The sequence below is a fragment of the Phoca vitulina genome, unplaced genomic scaffold (assembly GCF_004348235.1).
Source record: "Phoca vitulina isolate PV1807 unplaced genomic scaffold, GSC_HSeal_1.0 scaffold1, whole genome shotgun sequence".
NCBI classification, from domain to species: Eukaryota; Metazoa; Chordata; class Mammalia; order Carnivora; family Phocidae; genus Phoca; species Phoca vitulina.
The window spans coordinates 1,152,248-1,165,009 of record NW_022589704.1 but is presented as its reverse complement, the minus strand read 5'-3'; the positions used below and the strand labels follow the sequence as shown (position 1 = coordinate 1,165,009).

Here is a 12,762-nt window from a genome sequence, read left to right as displayed (position 1 = left end):
ATGACCTGAGCTGAAGGCAGTCGCCCAACCAACTGAGCCACCCAGGCGCCCCAACTTCATTCTTTTGCATGTGGGTACCCATTTTTCCCAGCACCATGTGTTGAAAAACCTGTCCTACCTCGATTGCTCTAGGCACCCTTGATGACAGTCATTTGACCCTATATGTGATGGTCTGTTTCTGGGCACCCTATTCTATTCTATTGTCTATCTTTCTATCTTTATGCCCGTGCCGCACTGCTTTGACTGCTATAGCTTTGCAGTGAGTTTTGAAAGCAGGAAGTCTAAGTTCTCCCACTTTGTTCTTCTTTTCCAAGATTGTTTTGGCTGTTCTCTTGACAAAATTTAAAGTTTGCATTTTCTTGGAACACAGTAAACTTAGCTATTTTATAGTCTTTGATAATTCTGATGTCTGAAGTTTCTCTCATTTCTGCTTATTCTTCTTAGTGGCGTCTTGCTTCCTTGGGTGCCCGATTATCTTTGACTGTGTCCTGTGTTTTGTATTGGAAAAATTATTTATATGAACAGCTTGAGGCCTAAGATGATGCCATCTTCTGCCAGAGAGGGTTTTCTTTGCTTCTGCCTGGAACCGTGGAATGCTACCCATCGGGAGCCACCTTAAACCAAGTCCAGGTTTGAGGGGCCCTGCATTGCTCAGGTGAGGGGACAGCAGAGTGTGAGGCTGCACAAGGACTGTGTACTTCAAGTTCACCCTGCTTAATGTGGGGGCTTATCCCCACCACTGAGTGAGCTCTGAGCTTCGACGTTTCTCTCCCTTTCCCTCCACGAGGCTACTAAAACTGCAGATCTCCTTTGCAGCTGTTGCTTGTGAATTTGCAGATGCACTCACAGGAAAAGGAGCTTTGAGTGCCAGGCTCACCTCCAGTCCTTCCCTGTCCTCAATTTGGAATCGAAACACTGAAACTCCCTCACTTGCTTGTTTGCTCTTTTGTGTCTTTCCGAAGAGAGGTGTGCTTCTCTGTCTTTTGTATTGGTCTGGATTACAGAGCCGGCTCTCACCTAAAGGGGAAGTCCAGAGGGTCTTTTCTAAAAGCACAGTTCTGACCACAATCTTACCGGGAGCTAATCATGGCAGTCTGGAGCCCAGCTCTGTGACCATTAATTCCTTCAAGGCTGTCCAGCATCCTGGAGGCAAGAACTAGTGTTACCCCCAGCTCATGGGTAAAAACCCAGAGCACAGAGACCAAGGCTAAGCTGCCTCATGGCTGCACAGCTGACTGAATGGCAGGATCCGCCTTAGGGCCTGTTGTGTCTTACTACAGAGACGTTGCTCCCCCTCTTCTGCTCAGGAGCCTTCTGGGGCTCCCCACTGTCTGGCGTCCTGAGCACAGACCACCCCCCAATCCAGCCATCAAGGCCCTTCCAGGCTCCCCTGGCCACACTGGCTCCTGCCCATCCCCAGCTCGGCTCCCCAGCACGACCTGCCCACCCTTCCTCACGTGCCTCCGACTCACCTGTCCACACCTGGCTCGGAGGCTGGCACTCTGCTGTGCCCTCCCAAGGTCCCTGATTAAAGTGGGACCCAGGGCCCTGGGCACCCCATTTGCCCAAAGCCAGGGCCCACAATGGGAGCTCCCCGACCCCACAGCAGCAACCCAGATCTGGGCACTCTGCAGGGCATCAGGTACAGCAAAGAGATCAGAGCCTGTCCCTGAGCACACAGCCTGTCTGCAAGGGGATGGAGCAGGCCGAGGGGTCCCGTATTAGGGACCAGGAACTGTCATGCCATCCTGGGGACGCCTTGCTCAAGGCCAGCTCAGCCTTGGAGGGTGCCTGGTGGGTGAGGCAGGGGAGGCCTCCAGGCCCACCTGCCGCCCCTAGGTGCCCATTGGTCCTCTCTCTTTCTGACAGGTGAACAATAATGGGATCATCTCCTTCCTGAAAGAGGTCTCTCAGTTCACCCCAGTGGCCTTCCCCATCGCCAAGGACCGCTGCGTGGTGGCAGCCTTCTGGGCAGATGTGGACAATCGGCGTGCAGGTGATGTGTACTACCGGGAGGCCACTGACCCAGCAACGCTGCGCAGAGCCACAGAGGACGTCAGGCGCTACTTCCCCGAGCTCCCGCACTTCTCTGCCACCTGGGTTTTCATAGCTACCTGGTACCGCGTGACCTTCTTTGGAGGCAGCTCCTCTTCCCCTGTGAGTTTTTTGTCCTGGGGAAGGGAGGACGTCCATCTGGGGTCCAGGGTCTCCCCCCAGGGGCCCCACCTTGCTGAGAGGGGTCAGACATAATCACTGGTCCATGCCTGAGACGGGAAAACCCGGCTCAGGGAGGGAAGTCACTCTCCCAGGGTCACAGAGCCAGGTTGGAGGAGGACAGAGCCTTGACCTTCCCCAGCCCTCCCAGAAGCCATCTGCCTCTAGGAAAATGCCAAATGCCCTGATACAGTGTTTCGCACACTGGTGGAACTTGGGTTGTGTCAGAATTCCCATCTGGAATGGTTCAATTCTCAATAGGCTAAGTGGGAACTTTATTCTGTTTTATCCTTTATTCTGTGATAATGCCAAATAACAAAGGCATCAGGGATGCGTCTCTCCCGTGGGGCACACTCTCCATGCCAAGCGCCGAGAAGTGCTCAGCACAGCACAACCAGGGGGCAGGAGCTCGCCCTGAGACTGCTATGCAAGCCACATGGGGCTCCGGAGCCGGGGGAATGGGACAGCTCAGAGCAGCCCTGAGGGACAGATGTGTCGGGACACTGGGCTGCAGGGGAGAGGCAGAGCGGTCAAGGGCAGGGCCTGCTTTCCCGTCATGCACACGGCTGGGCAGAGGGTGGGGGCAGGTACTCAGGGTGGCGGGGTGCAAGCGCCCAGCGGGCATCTGGAGGTGCAGCTGGGGCCCCCAGCAGTGGTGGGAGTGGGAGAGAAGGCTGGTGGACAGGGACGTGCGAGTCCCGCCAAACCCTGAGTTCTCCAGCAGCCAAGATGACAGAGAGAATGCCAGCAAGCACGTCAGCCAGGGACGCTGAGGGACCGAGATGTTCACTGCTGGATTTCTTAAAAGGAGTATGACAGTGAATAGGCAAAGATGGGCTTCTTCTGTAAACATCACTACAAATAAATGTTTACCCTGGGTGAACTTTATTCATGCACAGTCCACTAATATTTTGTCAGTTTTACTTGTTTTTCTTATCATCAATTTGTAAGAAAAACATCTTTGTAACAAAAAGAGAAAAAAGAATCAGTAAGTCCACTAGCAAGAGATCGCTCCCATCAAACATCTATTGTATCCTGACACACACTTTAACAAATAAATAGAGCCAGCTAGAATGCTTTGTTTTGTGGTTTTGTTTTTTTTTCACTCAGTGGTAGTAGGGCATTTTCCTCACTCTTCTATGTGGAAATCCCTGTCACCTCTGCAGCCACTCTGGGTATTTCCTTCCCCGTGGGAGCAGGGGGAGCAGAGCCCCTCCTACGCGGACAGAGGAAACCTAACTCCTCCAGTCCTCGGACCTGGAGGTGGGGGCTACAGAATGATTACCCAGGCAACACAAGCATCCCTGGAAGGGATCGGAGTTCTGGGTTGGGGCTGGAAGCTGGTCTGTAACCTGGGAACCTCCTGGAGCCGGCTGCTTGGCCGGGAGCAAGCGTGAAGCTCCACGCGGGGCCTGGGTCTCCCCGCACGCTGGACCTCGCCAGCTCGCAAAGCCCCACCACTGGCCCCCCGGGCCGCAGTCGGGCCCCCCTCGGCTCCCCGCCACTCGGCCTTCATGGCCACTGCATCCTGGTTGTCTTCAGAGTGTTAGCAGCAGGTCTGCCTTCCCCGAGGGGAGCACTCAGTCTCCCCGCTGTTCGTGGTTATGTAAGGGAGAGGACAGACCCGGTGCTGTCCCACCGTGTCCACCTGCAGACCAGCCCAGCACCCGGTGGCACCCATGGCAAGGCGCCGTGTGGTGGGCACTGCCAGGCCCCGCTAGCTTGGGGGCCGTTGCCCGGCACGAGCCTCCAGTGGGGAGGTTGCTGCCCGCAGAGTCCTGACTTGCCCCTCAAGCCCGTACCCCCCACAGGCGCGAATAAGCCAGGTGCAGAAGCCCAGGTCTCCCCGCGCCCAGCCGGGGGCCCAGCGCGCTGCGCCCTTGCCCGCCACTCCGGCACACAAGGAAGGCCTTTCTCTGGAACCCTCCACCTCTCTCGTGCTGCGGGATTTGTCCTGTGTTATCAACTAGCTGTTGTCTGTGGTGATGCGTCTGTTCACATAACCTTTGCCAATTTTCTGTCCTCTTCTTCTTTTTCTTACTGACCCACAGAAGCTCTGATTGAATGAAGGATATCAATAGTTTCACCTGCCACCTATGTTATAAATACATTTTTCACTTTGCTGTTTGCCATTCCGTTTGCTCTTATGGCACTTTGTTATATGCAGAAGCTTTTGTAGTCAAATATATAAATCTCCTTTTTGGTGTTTGCAGTTAACAAATGTTACACTTAAAGTCCTTCCTCAACATGGCTCCATGTATTCGCCTATATTTTCCTCTAGGGCTTTGATCGTTCCATTCACAACCTTACTTGATGTGGGATTTATTTTCGTGAGTGATATAAAGCTCTAATTTTATTCTTTTTCAGACAGTTTCCTATTTGTCCCAAGACCACTTCTTAAACAACCCCACCCTTTCCCCAATCTGAAATAACATCCCATATATATACTACTCAGTATCTTCATGGAAGAGGATTCCATGAAAAAAATCATTAAAACTGCTTTTCCTTGTTTCCTCTTTTTATCTTTCCCTCTTCACGTTTTTTTCACACGAGGCAATTTTGTGGATTTGACCCGGTAAGCACTAACCCTTGTGCCCCAGTCGCCACAGGGCGCAGTGTCTGCTCCTGGTGTCCGTGGGCCCTGCTGACCCCTCGGCGTGTCTCCCTCCCAGGTGACAGCTGTTAGGGGTCCTGACCTCAGGCCTCAGGCACTAGGGACACAGTGGAGGATGAGGACGAGGCCATCAGCTCGATGGCAGATGGCTGACCCGCGAGCTGGGAAGACGGAGGAGGGGCCGGTGGATGAGGACAGTGTGCGAAGGCATGCTGGAGGGGGTAGGGCCTTGCAGCATGGACGAGGGAGCATAGAAAACCCTGTTCAGGACTCCCTCCTCGGCAGGTCAACACGTTCCAGACCGTGCTTATCACTGACGGCAAGTTCTCCTTCACCATCTTCAACTATGAGTCCATCACATGGACGACGGGCACACACGCCAGCAGCGGGGGCGACACCACGGGCCTGGGGGGCATCGCAGCCCAGGTAGGGGCCCGGCTCCCCATCGCCATGACTGTCGTGAGCTGATGAGGCAGGCAGACCCCTCCACACACCCAGTACTGTGCAGAGGCCAGTGTGAGGCCTTCTGATGCCAAGCCCAGTCCAGACTCACAGGAACATCCTCAGGTCAAAGGCACTTTTGTCCCGATCCACACTGCCCTGGCCTCCGAGGGCCAGCTGCAGCCGAGGCAGAAGGGCCCCTGGTTCTGTGTGCGCTCGCTGTCCTGGGCCCTGGCCTGGCCCGTGGCCCGCAGAACTGTGGCCAGCAGGAAATCACAAGTGTGGAGGGAGTGGTCAAGTGCAAGTCCCCAGGCCAGCGAGTGCTCCCTCATGATGGGAAGAGCCTCATCTCCTTCCTAGCCATCTACTTTCTTCTGAGGTCACACCTGCCCCTGGTCCCCACAGGAGCCAAGAGGCTAGGGAGGGAGCCCCTGCAGGTGTGTGTGAGGGGAGCATGCCAGGCCCAACAGTGTCGGTGGCCGGGGTCAGCACCCGGCTGGGAGTTTGCTGATCAGAACAGGCACAACGTGGAGGGTGGTATGGGTACCCCCAAACCCATAAAGCTCCAAGATTGTAAGGCCGCCTTCCACATGATCTCTTTGACCATGGCCACCATGGGGGCGGGTGGTCTCAGGAAATTGAGGGAGACCTGCAGACCAACCCACGCCTGTCCCCCACTTTCCATACCCACCTCCCCAGGCCGGCTTCAATGCGGGTGATGGGCGGCGCTACTTCAGCATCCCCGGCTCCCGCACAGCGGACATGGCGGAGGTGGAAACCACCACCAACGTGGGTGTGCCCGGGCGCTGGGCGTTCAGAATCGATGATGCCCAGGTGCGCGTGGGGGGCTGCAGCCATACAAGTAAGAGGATGGAGCCAGAGGCTCAGGGCTGTGGGGGTTGGGGTGGCTCAGGGAGTGGGGGGATGACAGGAGGGAGCCAGACCCTGGGGGTGGGGGGAGGGGGCTGGACGCTGATGGGGGTGAAGGGGGTGCTGGAGGAGGGGGCAGGACGCTGGGGACGGGGCAGGCTGCTGGCCAGGAGGGCACGGCCTCCCCCACCACTCTCCCCTAGCAAGTATCAGCTCGCCCCTTGAGCCCGGTCTCTTCCTGGGGAGGCCTTCCTGCCTCAGCTCCAGGGCCAGGGAATCTGTTGGAGACCAAGGTTTGTGGTGCAAAGTGGAGGAGCTGGGGTCGCCCTTCCTTGGGGCCAGCAGTCGATGCTCTCCCCTCATTCTCTCCCAGGCTGCGTCCTGGGCCGGGGAGGGGCACCACCCCGGTCTCCTGTGTCCCCGGGATCACCTGGAAGGCAGGCGCTCCTTTCACCCAGTTCCCCACATTTGCCATGGGCTTGCTGCTTCCTGGGATTTGGCACATACACACTCGGGCATCTACTTGACTACAGGGAGTCGAACACTCAGAACACGCAGCAGATGGGGGGAGGGTCCACCCCAGGGCGGAAGGATGCATCCTGGCCCCTTCCCCTGTATGGCCCTGGAGGAGGCACAGACCCTCCTGAAACATCATGCTTATAAATGGAGAGGAGGTGATAGATTTAGCCACTCGGTGGAGAGCTAACCACAGGCCTTGCAAAGGCCACAGTGAGGCCGGTGTCGGGAGGGTCCTAGCAGACTCACCTCCCACCCACAAGGAGGCTGAGGCCACTGAGAGGGCCTCTTCACCTCCGGGAACACCAACTCTCTGAGAGCGAACCCAGCGCAAGTGGAGCCCACCCAAACCAGCACTTTTCAGGGGCTAGGGCCAGGGAGGACAGGCATGCCCCCGTGGGCCGGAAGGCTCACCAAGGACTGGGGATGATGCCCCAGTGAGAGACGCATGGGGAACCCGAGCCCACCCGCTCACTGGAGCACCAAGTACGCCCCAGCCTGAGTCTGAGCTTAGGGGATGGGGGAACTCACAGGCCAGGGAGCCCAGAAGCCAACATGTTGCCCCTCCCCCAAAGTGGCAGGCGGGACACCCAGGAATGCAAGGTCTCCTGCAGCCCCAGGCCAGGCCGCCTACTCTGCCCACCTGGGCTCTGGGTAGTGGTGGTCCAGGGGATGGGGACCTCATTCTGTCTCTGACGGCAGAAAGGTCTGGTTGCTTGTCATCTCCCGGTAGCCAGGGGCTTGGGCTGTGGTTCAAGATGTGGGCTGCCGTGAGCAGGCGTCAGTGCAGTGTGGATGCAAGCCTGAGCAGGTGGGTGACAGGTGCGGGTACCGGTGAGGACTGGTGTGAGCAGGTGTGGCTGTACATATGGGTGCAGGTGGGGGTCTAGGCGTGGCAGGCCCATGCCCTCTACAAAGGCTGCAGGCTGTGAGACCCTGAGAAAGGAGATCCTCCGAGGAGGGTCTGGCCAGTCCCCGGGGGATCCCTTTCGCATGCAGATGTGCTTCTCCTGTTATCGCAGGCTTCTGGGGGAAGTAGACGGAGGAGGCATTGCTGGGCCTTCTGAACTAGTGAGCACGGAAGCCCACAGGAGCCCCCTTGCTTCCCCACGGCCACACTGCAAGCCCAGGAGATGGAGCCGACACACAGGCTTTGCTGGGAAGGGAGGGCCAGGTCCCTCCTGAGACGCAGTGCATCCACATCTGGAAGTCTAGCTCCTGAGAAAGGCAGGTCCCGAAACAGGGTTCATGCAGACAGCCAGCGCACTCCACAGGGTAGCCAAACTACGACAGGCTGAGCGACAGTGTGGCTAAGTGAGTGAAAGGGTATGCACGAGGAGCAGAACAGTCCAAAAGATGCCCTTAGCCCTGATGGTGTTCTGGGCCACAGGGTCCTTCCAGGAATGTCCCCCCCTTGCTCCCCTTGATGCCACTCTAGATCTCCTGGGCCCCCTAGTAACAGGAGATCAGAGACGGTGGGGTGCTCTTGTTCCCTGCCAATTTGTGCTCCTTTATTGCAGATGTCAGTAGCCTTACTTCTCCAGAGGGGTAGGGCCTCCTGAGCTGGTGGGCGGCCAGTCCTAGAGGGCCCAGGCATGGGGTTGGGTGGTCCCTGGGGACTGCTGGGGGCTCTCCCTGGCCAGGAGGTCATGATGTGAGAAGCCCTGCCTTCCAGAGCTCTGTGGGAGGCCCTCTTGTTTTACACGGGGAGACCTGGAGGGGCAGCTGGGCCTGGGTTTCTGCAACTATTGTTGGCAGCGCTGAGATCAGATTGCATCCCCCCCCCAGGAGGGTCTGAGGGCGCCCCCACCCACCACCTCTGGTTCCCATGGGGGTCCCCCTCTTCCACATTGTTTTTCCAATGAAGGACACTCACGTCTTCCTGTGTTGCTGGGCACCCTTGGGTCTGTGTCTTCTTAGTTCCTCAGACAAATTTGGAAGTTGATGGATTAAAGGGATAAGAAGGTGCTGTGGGTTGGGGGGCACCTGGGTGGCTCAGTTGGTGAAGTGTCTGATCCTTCGGCTCAGATCATGATCCCGGGGTCCTGGGATCGAGTCCCGCATCGGGCTCCCTGCTCAGTGGGGAGCCTGCTTCTCCCTCTCCCTCTGCCGCTCCCCCTGCTCGTGCTCTGTCTCTCTAACAAATAAATAAATAAAATCTTAAAAAAAAAAAAAAGGTGCCGTGGGTATGATGGATGCTGGGGAAGCCAGAGTCCCAGCCCAGGAACCCGAACGTCAGCGGGACGCGCGAGCGCCCTAGGCACCCGGGGGGAGACCTGGGAAGCTAACCGTGGATGCTGGGCCGTCAGCAGACCGCACAGCCATTCCTCAGAGATGGGCCCTTGGGGCAGGGGAGGGAAGGGACGGCTCGCTCCTTGCTGTCCACAGCCTCCGTGTGCCTGGCCCTGCGCCCGTGCCTCAACGGCGGCAAGTGCATCGATGACTGTGTCACGGGCAACCCCTCCTACACCTGCTCCTGCCTCTCAGGCTTCACAGGGAGGAGGTGTCACCTGGGTAAGTCGACACCCACAGCACAGCCGGTGGCCCCGGGGCCCAAGGTCAAGGGTCTCTGTCCCCACGGTGTGGGCGCCGTTGGGGGGTGGGGACAAATGCTGTGGCTCCCTGAAGGTGAGCAGGGTGGGCCGGGGCTACCACTGCCCTTCGGAGCTGAACCCCCTGGAAGTGAGGCCAGAAGGGGTCCAGGCAGATCCTCCCCAACCTGGCTTCCTCCACTGAGGCCCCAGCCTGCCCTGCTTTTCAGATGTGAACGAATGTGCTTCCCATCCGTGTCAGAACGGCGGGACCTGCACACATGGCGTCAACAGCTTCAGCTGCAGGTGCCCGGCCGGCTTCAGGGGGCCCACCTGTGAGACAGGTAAGAGGAGTGTGCCTGGGCCCTCTGGCCCCACTGGTGGCAGGATGATCAGAACGGTCCCCCCACAGCCTGATGCCCTCCAGAACGGGGTGCAGCAGGAGTCCCCAGGGGCCCGGCCGGAGGGCCGACGCCTTCCCCCCCTCTGCCCTTGCAGCACTGTCTCCATGTGACACCAGGGAGTGCCAGAACGGCGGCCGGTGCCAGGCAGAGCGGGGCTCGGCCGTCTGCCTGTGCCTGGCCGGCTACACGGGCGCGGCCTGCGAGACGGGTGAGGGGCTGGCCCGGGGGGCAGGGGAGAGGCTCCCACCCGGCCGCACCCACATCGGGTGCCGGGAGTCAAAGGCTGGCTCGAGCCAAGCTCCCGCCTCCGCCGCCCCCAGATGTGGACGAATGTGCCTCCAGCCCGTGCCTCAACGGGGGCTCGTGCGTCGACCTCGTGGGGAACTTCACCTGCCTGTGCACGGAGCCCTTCGAGGGACCTCACTGCGAGACTGGTAACGGCCCGCACCCGAAGCCCCCAGTGACAGCGGTCCCGTGTGGCCACCTGGCCCCTTTCCCTCACTGTCCAGCTCAGCCCCACTTCTGGCCCGGGGGGTCGTCTCCCCGGCCCTGCCTGAGCCGGCCTGTCCCCTGAGCTGCCATACTGGTCGTGACTCTGCCACCACATGCAGTGCAGGGCTGAGTGTGCCTCCTGTCCCCTCCTGTCTCCTCCTGTCCCCTCCAGTCCCCTCCTGTCCCTTCCAGTCCCCTCCTGTCCCCTCCAGTCCCCTCCTGTCCTCTCCTGTCCCCTCCTGTCCCCTCCAGTCCCAGTCACCGTCTATGAAATGCAGGGCAAAATGGCCACCCTCTCACGGCCCCTCTTCCTGCTCAGAGATTCTTGGCTTTTTAACATCCTTCTTTCCTACTCCAGACCCCTCACCATGCAAGGGAACAAGCCACGGGGGTTGGCAAGAAAACTGACCTTTATCACATGTGATGAAATCTGCTAGTTTCTACTTCATGTTGTTTTAAATGCTGGTTATGACTTGGTAGATCAGTTAAAAAACCAACTCGATTTTACAACCCACAGAATAAATTCAGGTTGTTAGCATCTGACATGGCGCTGACCACCAAAGGCCTCGCCCGGCCCCTGTGCCAGCAATAGTGAAGTCCACAGCATGGGCAGCTGCTCCCCTGGGAGATGCGCAAGACAAGCTTGTCAGATTTAGTTTGAGTCTAAAAATTTAAGAAGGAAATTAAATTTTACCCATAAGTAGGATATAGATGGATGCTATGCCCTCCATCAGTCTTTGTTCAGAGGGCCACACATAGGACAGGCCGTGTCCTGAGGAGAGAGTGAGGCTCTGCCGTGCAGAGGGGAGGAAGGGAGGGGCAACCTTACCTGTTTGGTTGCTTAAAATCACTGTAATGGGTCACAGTTCACCTTGCCCAGATTGTTATCTAAATATCTGTGTATTTAACTAAATTCATGTTAGGAAACAGATCAGTGATTTCAAAGATTTTGCAGAGAAACCACCTTTTTGTACAGGAAGAATAATGCAAATGAAAGCAACCAATAAGAAACAACAGAACTGACACTTCCACCCCTAGTAAAACCTTATTAGTCACATTACAAGGTACCAATCTGGACATTCTAACCAGATTCAACAGGAAGTTGGCCAAAAATTAAAGATAATTTTTAAAAAATAGTACCCATTCTGATGCTTCTGGCCAAGAAAGATTGACTGTTCTGGGACTTTCCCTCACCATCAAAACTAGAAAACTAGACAAAATACATGAAACAACTGTTTTCAGCCATTGGACAACAGGCATCACAGGGTTGTTACCCCTGGGAGGAGGGGCTGAAGTGAAGAGCACGCTACAGCTGCCCCCAAGTCTGCCTACAGGAAGTTTCCGGGCCACTGTGCAGCAAGGGGATCCAGACTCTAGCAGTTCCTCTGAGTCTCTGGGTCACAGAGACAGAGATTCTAGTTTGGTAGCTGCAATTTGTGGGGAGAACTCCTTTCTGGAATTCTACTAAGAGGGGCTGGGGAGAGTGCAAGAAGAATCTCCGAAGACATGCAGAGGGACCCCTTGCCTCTTCGCTCAGCACAGTCGGGGTGAAATCCATGAGGCTGAGCAAAGAACCACTGGGAGCACTGAATCATACAATCCCCAGAACTCGAACAAGACTGGGAATAAGTCACTTCTCTATAGCCAGAGTGCATGCAGAGCTCCTCACACCCAGGGCCAAGACTGGGTAGAGTCCTCACTGGGGTATCAGCTTGATGGTATGGATAAATAAACACTAGAACAAAGGCTAATCTGACCTGTCCTAGCAAATGTTAAAGGAAAGTTTGAGAGGATCAAAACAATCCCAAGTAATTTAACCATATGCCAGAATCAAATCCTATGCTCTTTGAAGGAATATAACAGAATCCAGGAAAAAAAACAAAAATTATCAGGCATACTAAGAATCAGGAATATATGACCCACAGCCAGGAGAAAAATAGATCAATAGAAACAGATGACAGAGATGATTAAATTAGCAGATATGCATGTTTAATCATCTACTGTGAACATGCTCCATGTGCTCAAGACCGTTGAGGAAAAAAGAAGAAGATATAAGAGAAGAAACTTCCAGAAATAAAAAACATAAAATCTCAATTTAAAAAATACACTGGTGGGGCGCCTGGGTGGCTCAGTCTTTAAGCGTCTGCCTTCAGCTCAGGTCATGATCCCAGGGTCCTGGGATCAAGCCCTGTATCAGGCTCCCTGCTCAGCGGGAAGCCTGCTTCTCCCTCTCTCACTCCCCCTGCTTGTGTTCCCTCTCTTGCTGTGTCTCTCTTTGTCAAATAAATAAATAAAATCTTAAATAAATAAATAAATAAATAAATAAATAATACACTGGCTATATTAGCTACAGGTTAGACATTGCTGAAGGAAAGATCAGTGAACTGAAGTGAGAAACCACCCAACAAGCAGCACAGGAGGGAGAGCGACTGCAACCAAGACCATCTCCTCAGTGACCTGTGGGGCACACACCAGGCAGTCTGGTGTATGTTCATGTGGAGTCCCAGAAGGAGGGAGGGGAGTGGAGGGGCACAGAAAATGAATGAGGAAGTAATAGCCAAATATTTTCTAAATTCAATGAAAATTAAACCCCACACATCCAAGAAAAGCATGAAGAAAATCACACAAAGCACATCATAATCAAACTGCTGAAAACCAATAACAAAAAGACCATCTGAAA

At 55.9% G+C, this 12,762-nt stretch overlaps 1 protein-coding gene across 8 annotated transcripts in view; it reads left to right on the top strand.

The window, feature by feature from the left end:
* The window catches only part of SNED1 (sushi, nidogen and EGF like domains 1), an 83,715-nt gene that overhangs the window by 24,124 nt on the left and 46,829 nt on the right, over positions 1-12,762 (top strand). For all 8 annotated transcript variants that reach the window (XM_032432141.1, XM_032432052.1, XM_032432296.1 and 5 more), the window contains exons 2-8: positions 1,870-2,157; positions 5,114-5,254; positions 5,969-6,131; positions 9,044-9,169; positions 9,417-9,530; positions 9,685-9,798; positions 9,911-10,024. In XM_032432141.1, the coding sequence (XP_032288032.1) occupies positions 1,870-2,157; positions 5,114-5,254; positions 5,969-6,131; positions 9,044-9,169; positions 9,417-9,530; positions 9,685-9,798; positions 9,911-10,024 (1,060 nt within the window). The remainder of the gene's footprint in view (positions 1-1,869; positions 2,158-5,113; positions 5,255-5,968; positions 6,132-9,043; positions 9,170-9,416; positions 9,531-9,684; positions 9,799-9,910; positions 10,025-12,762) is intronic.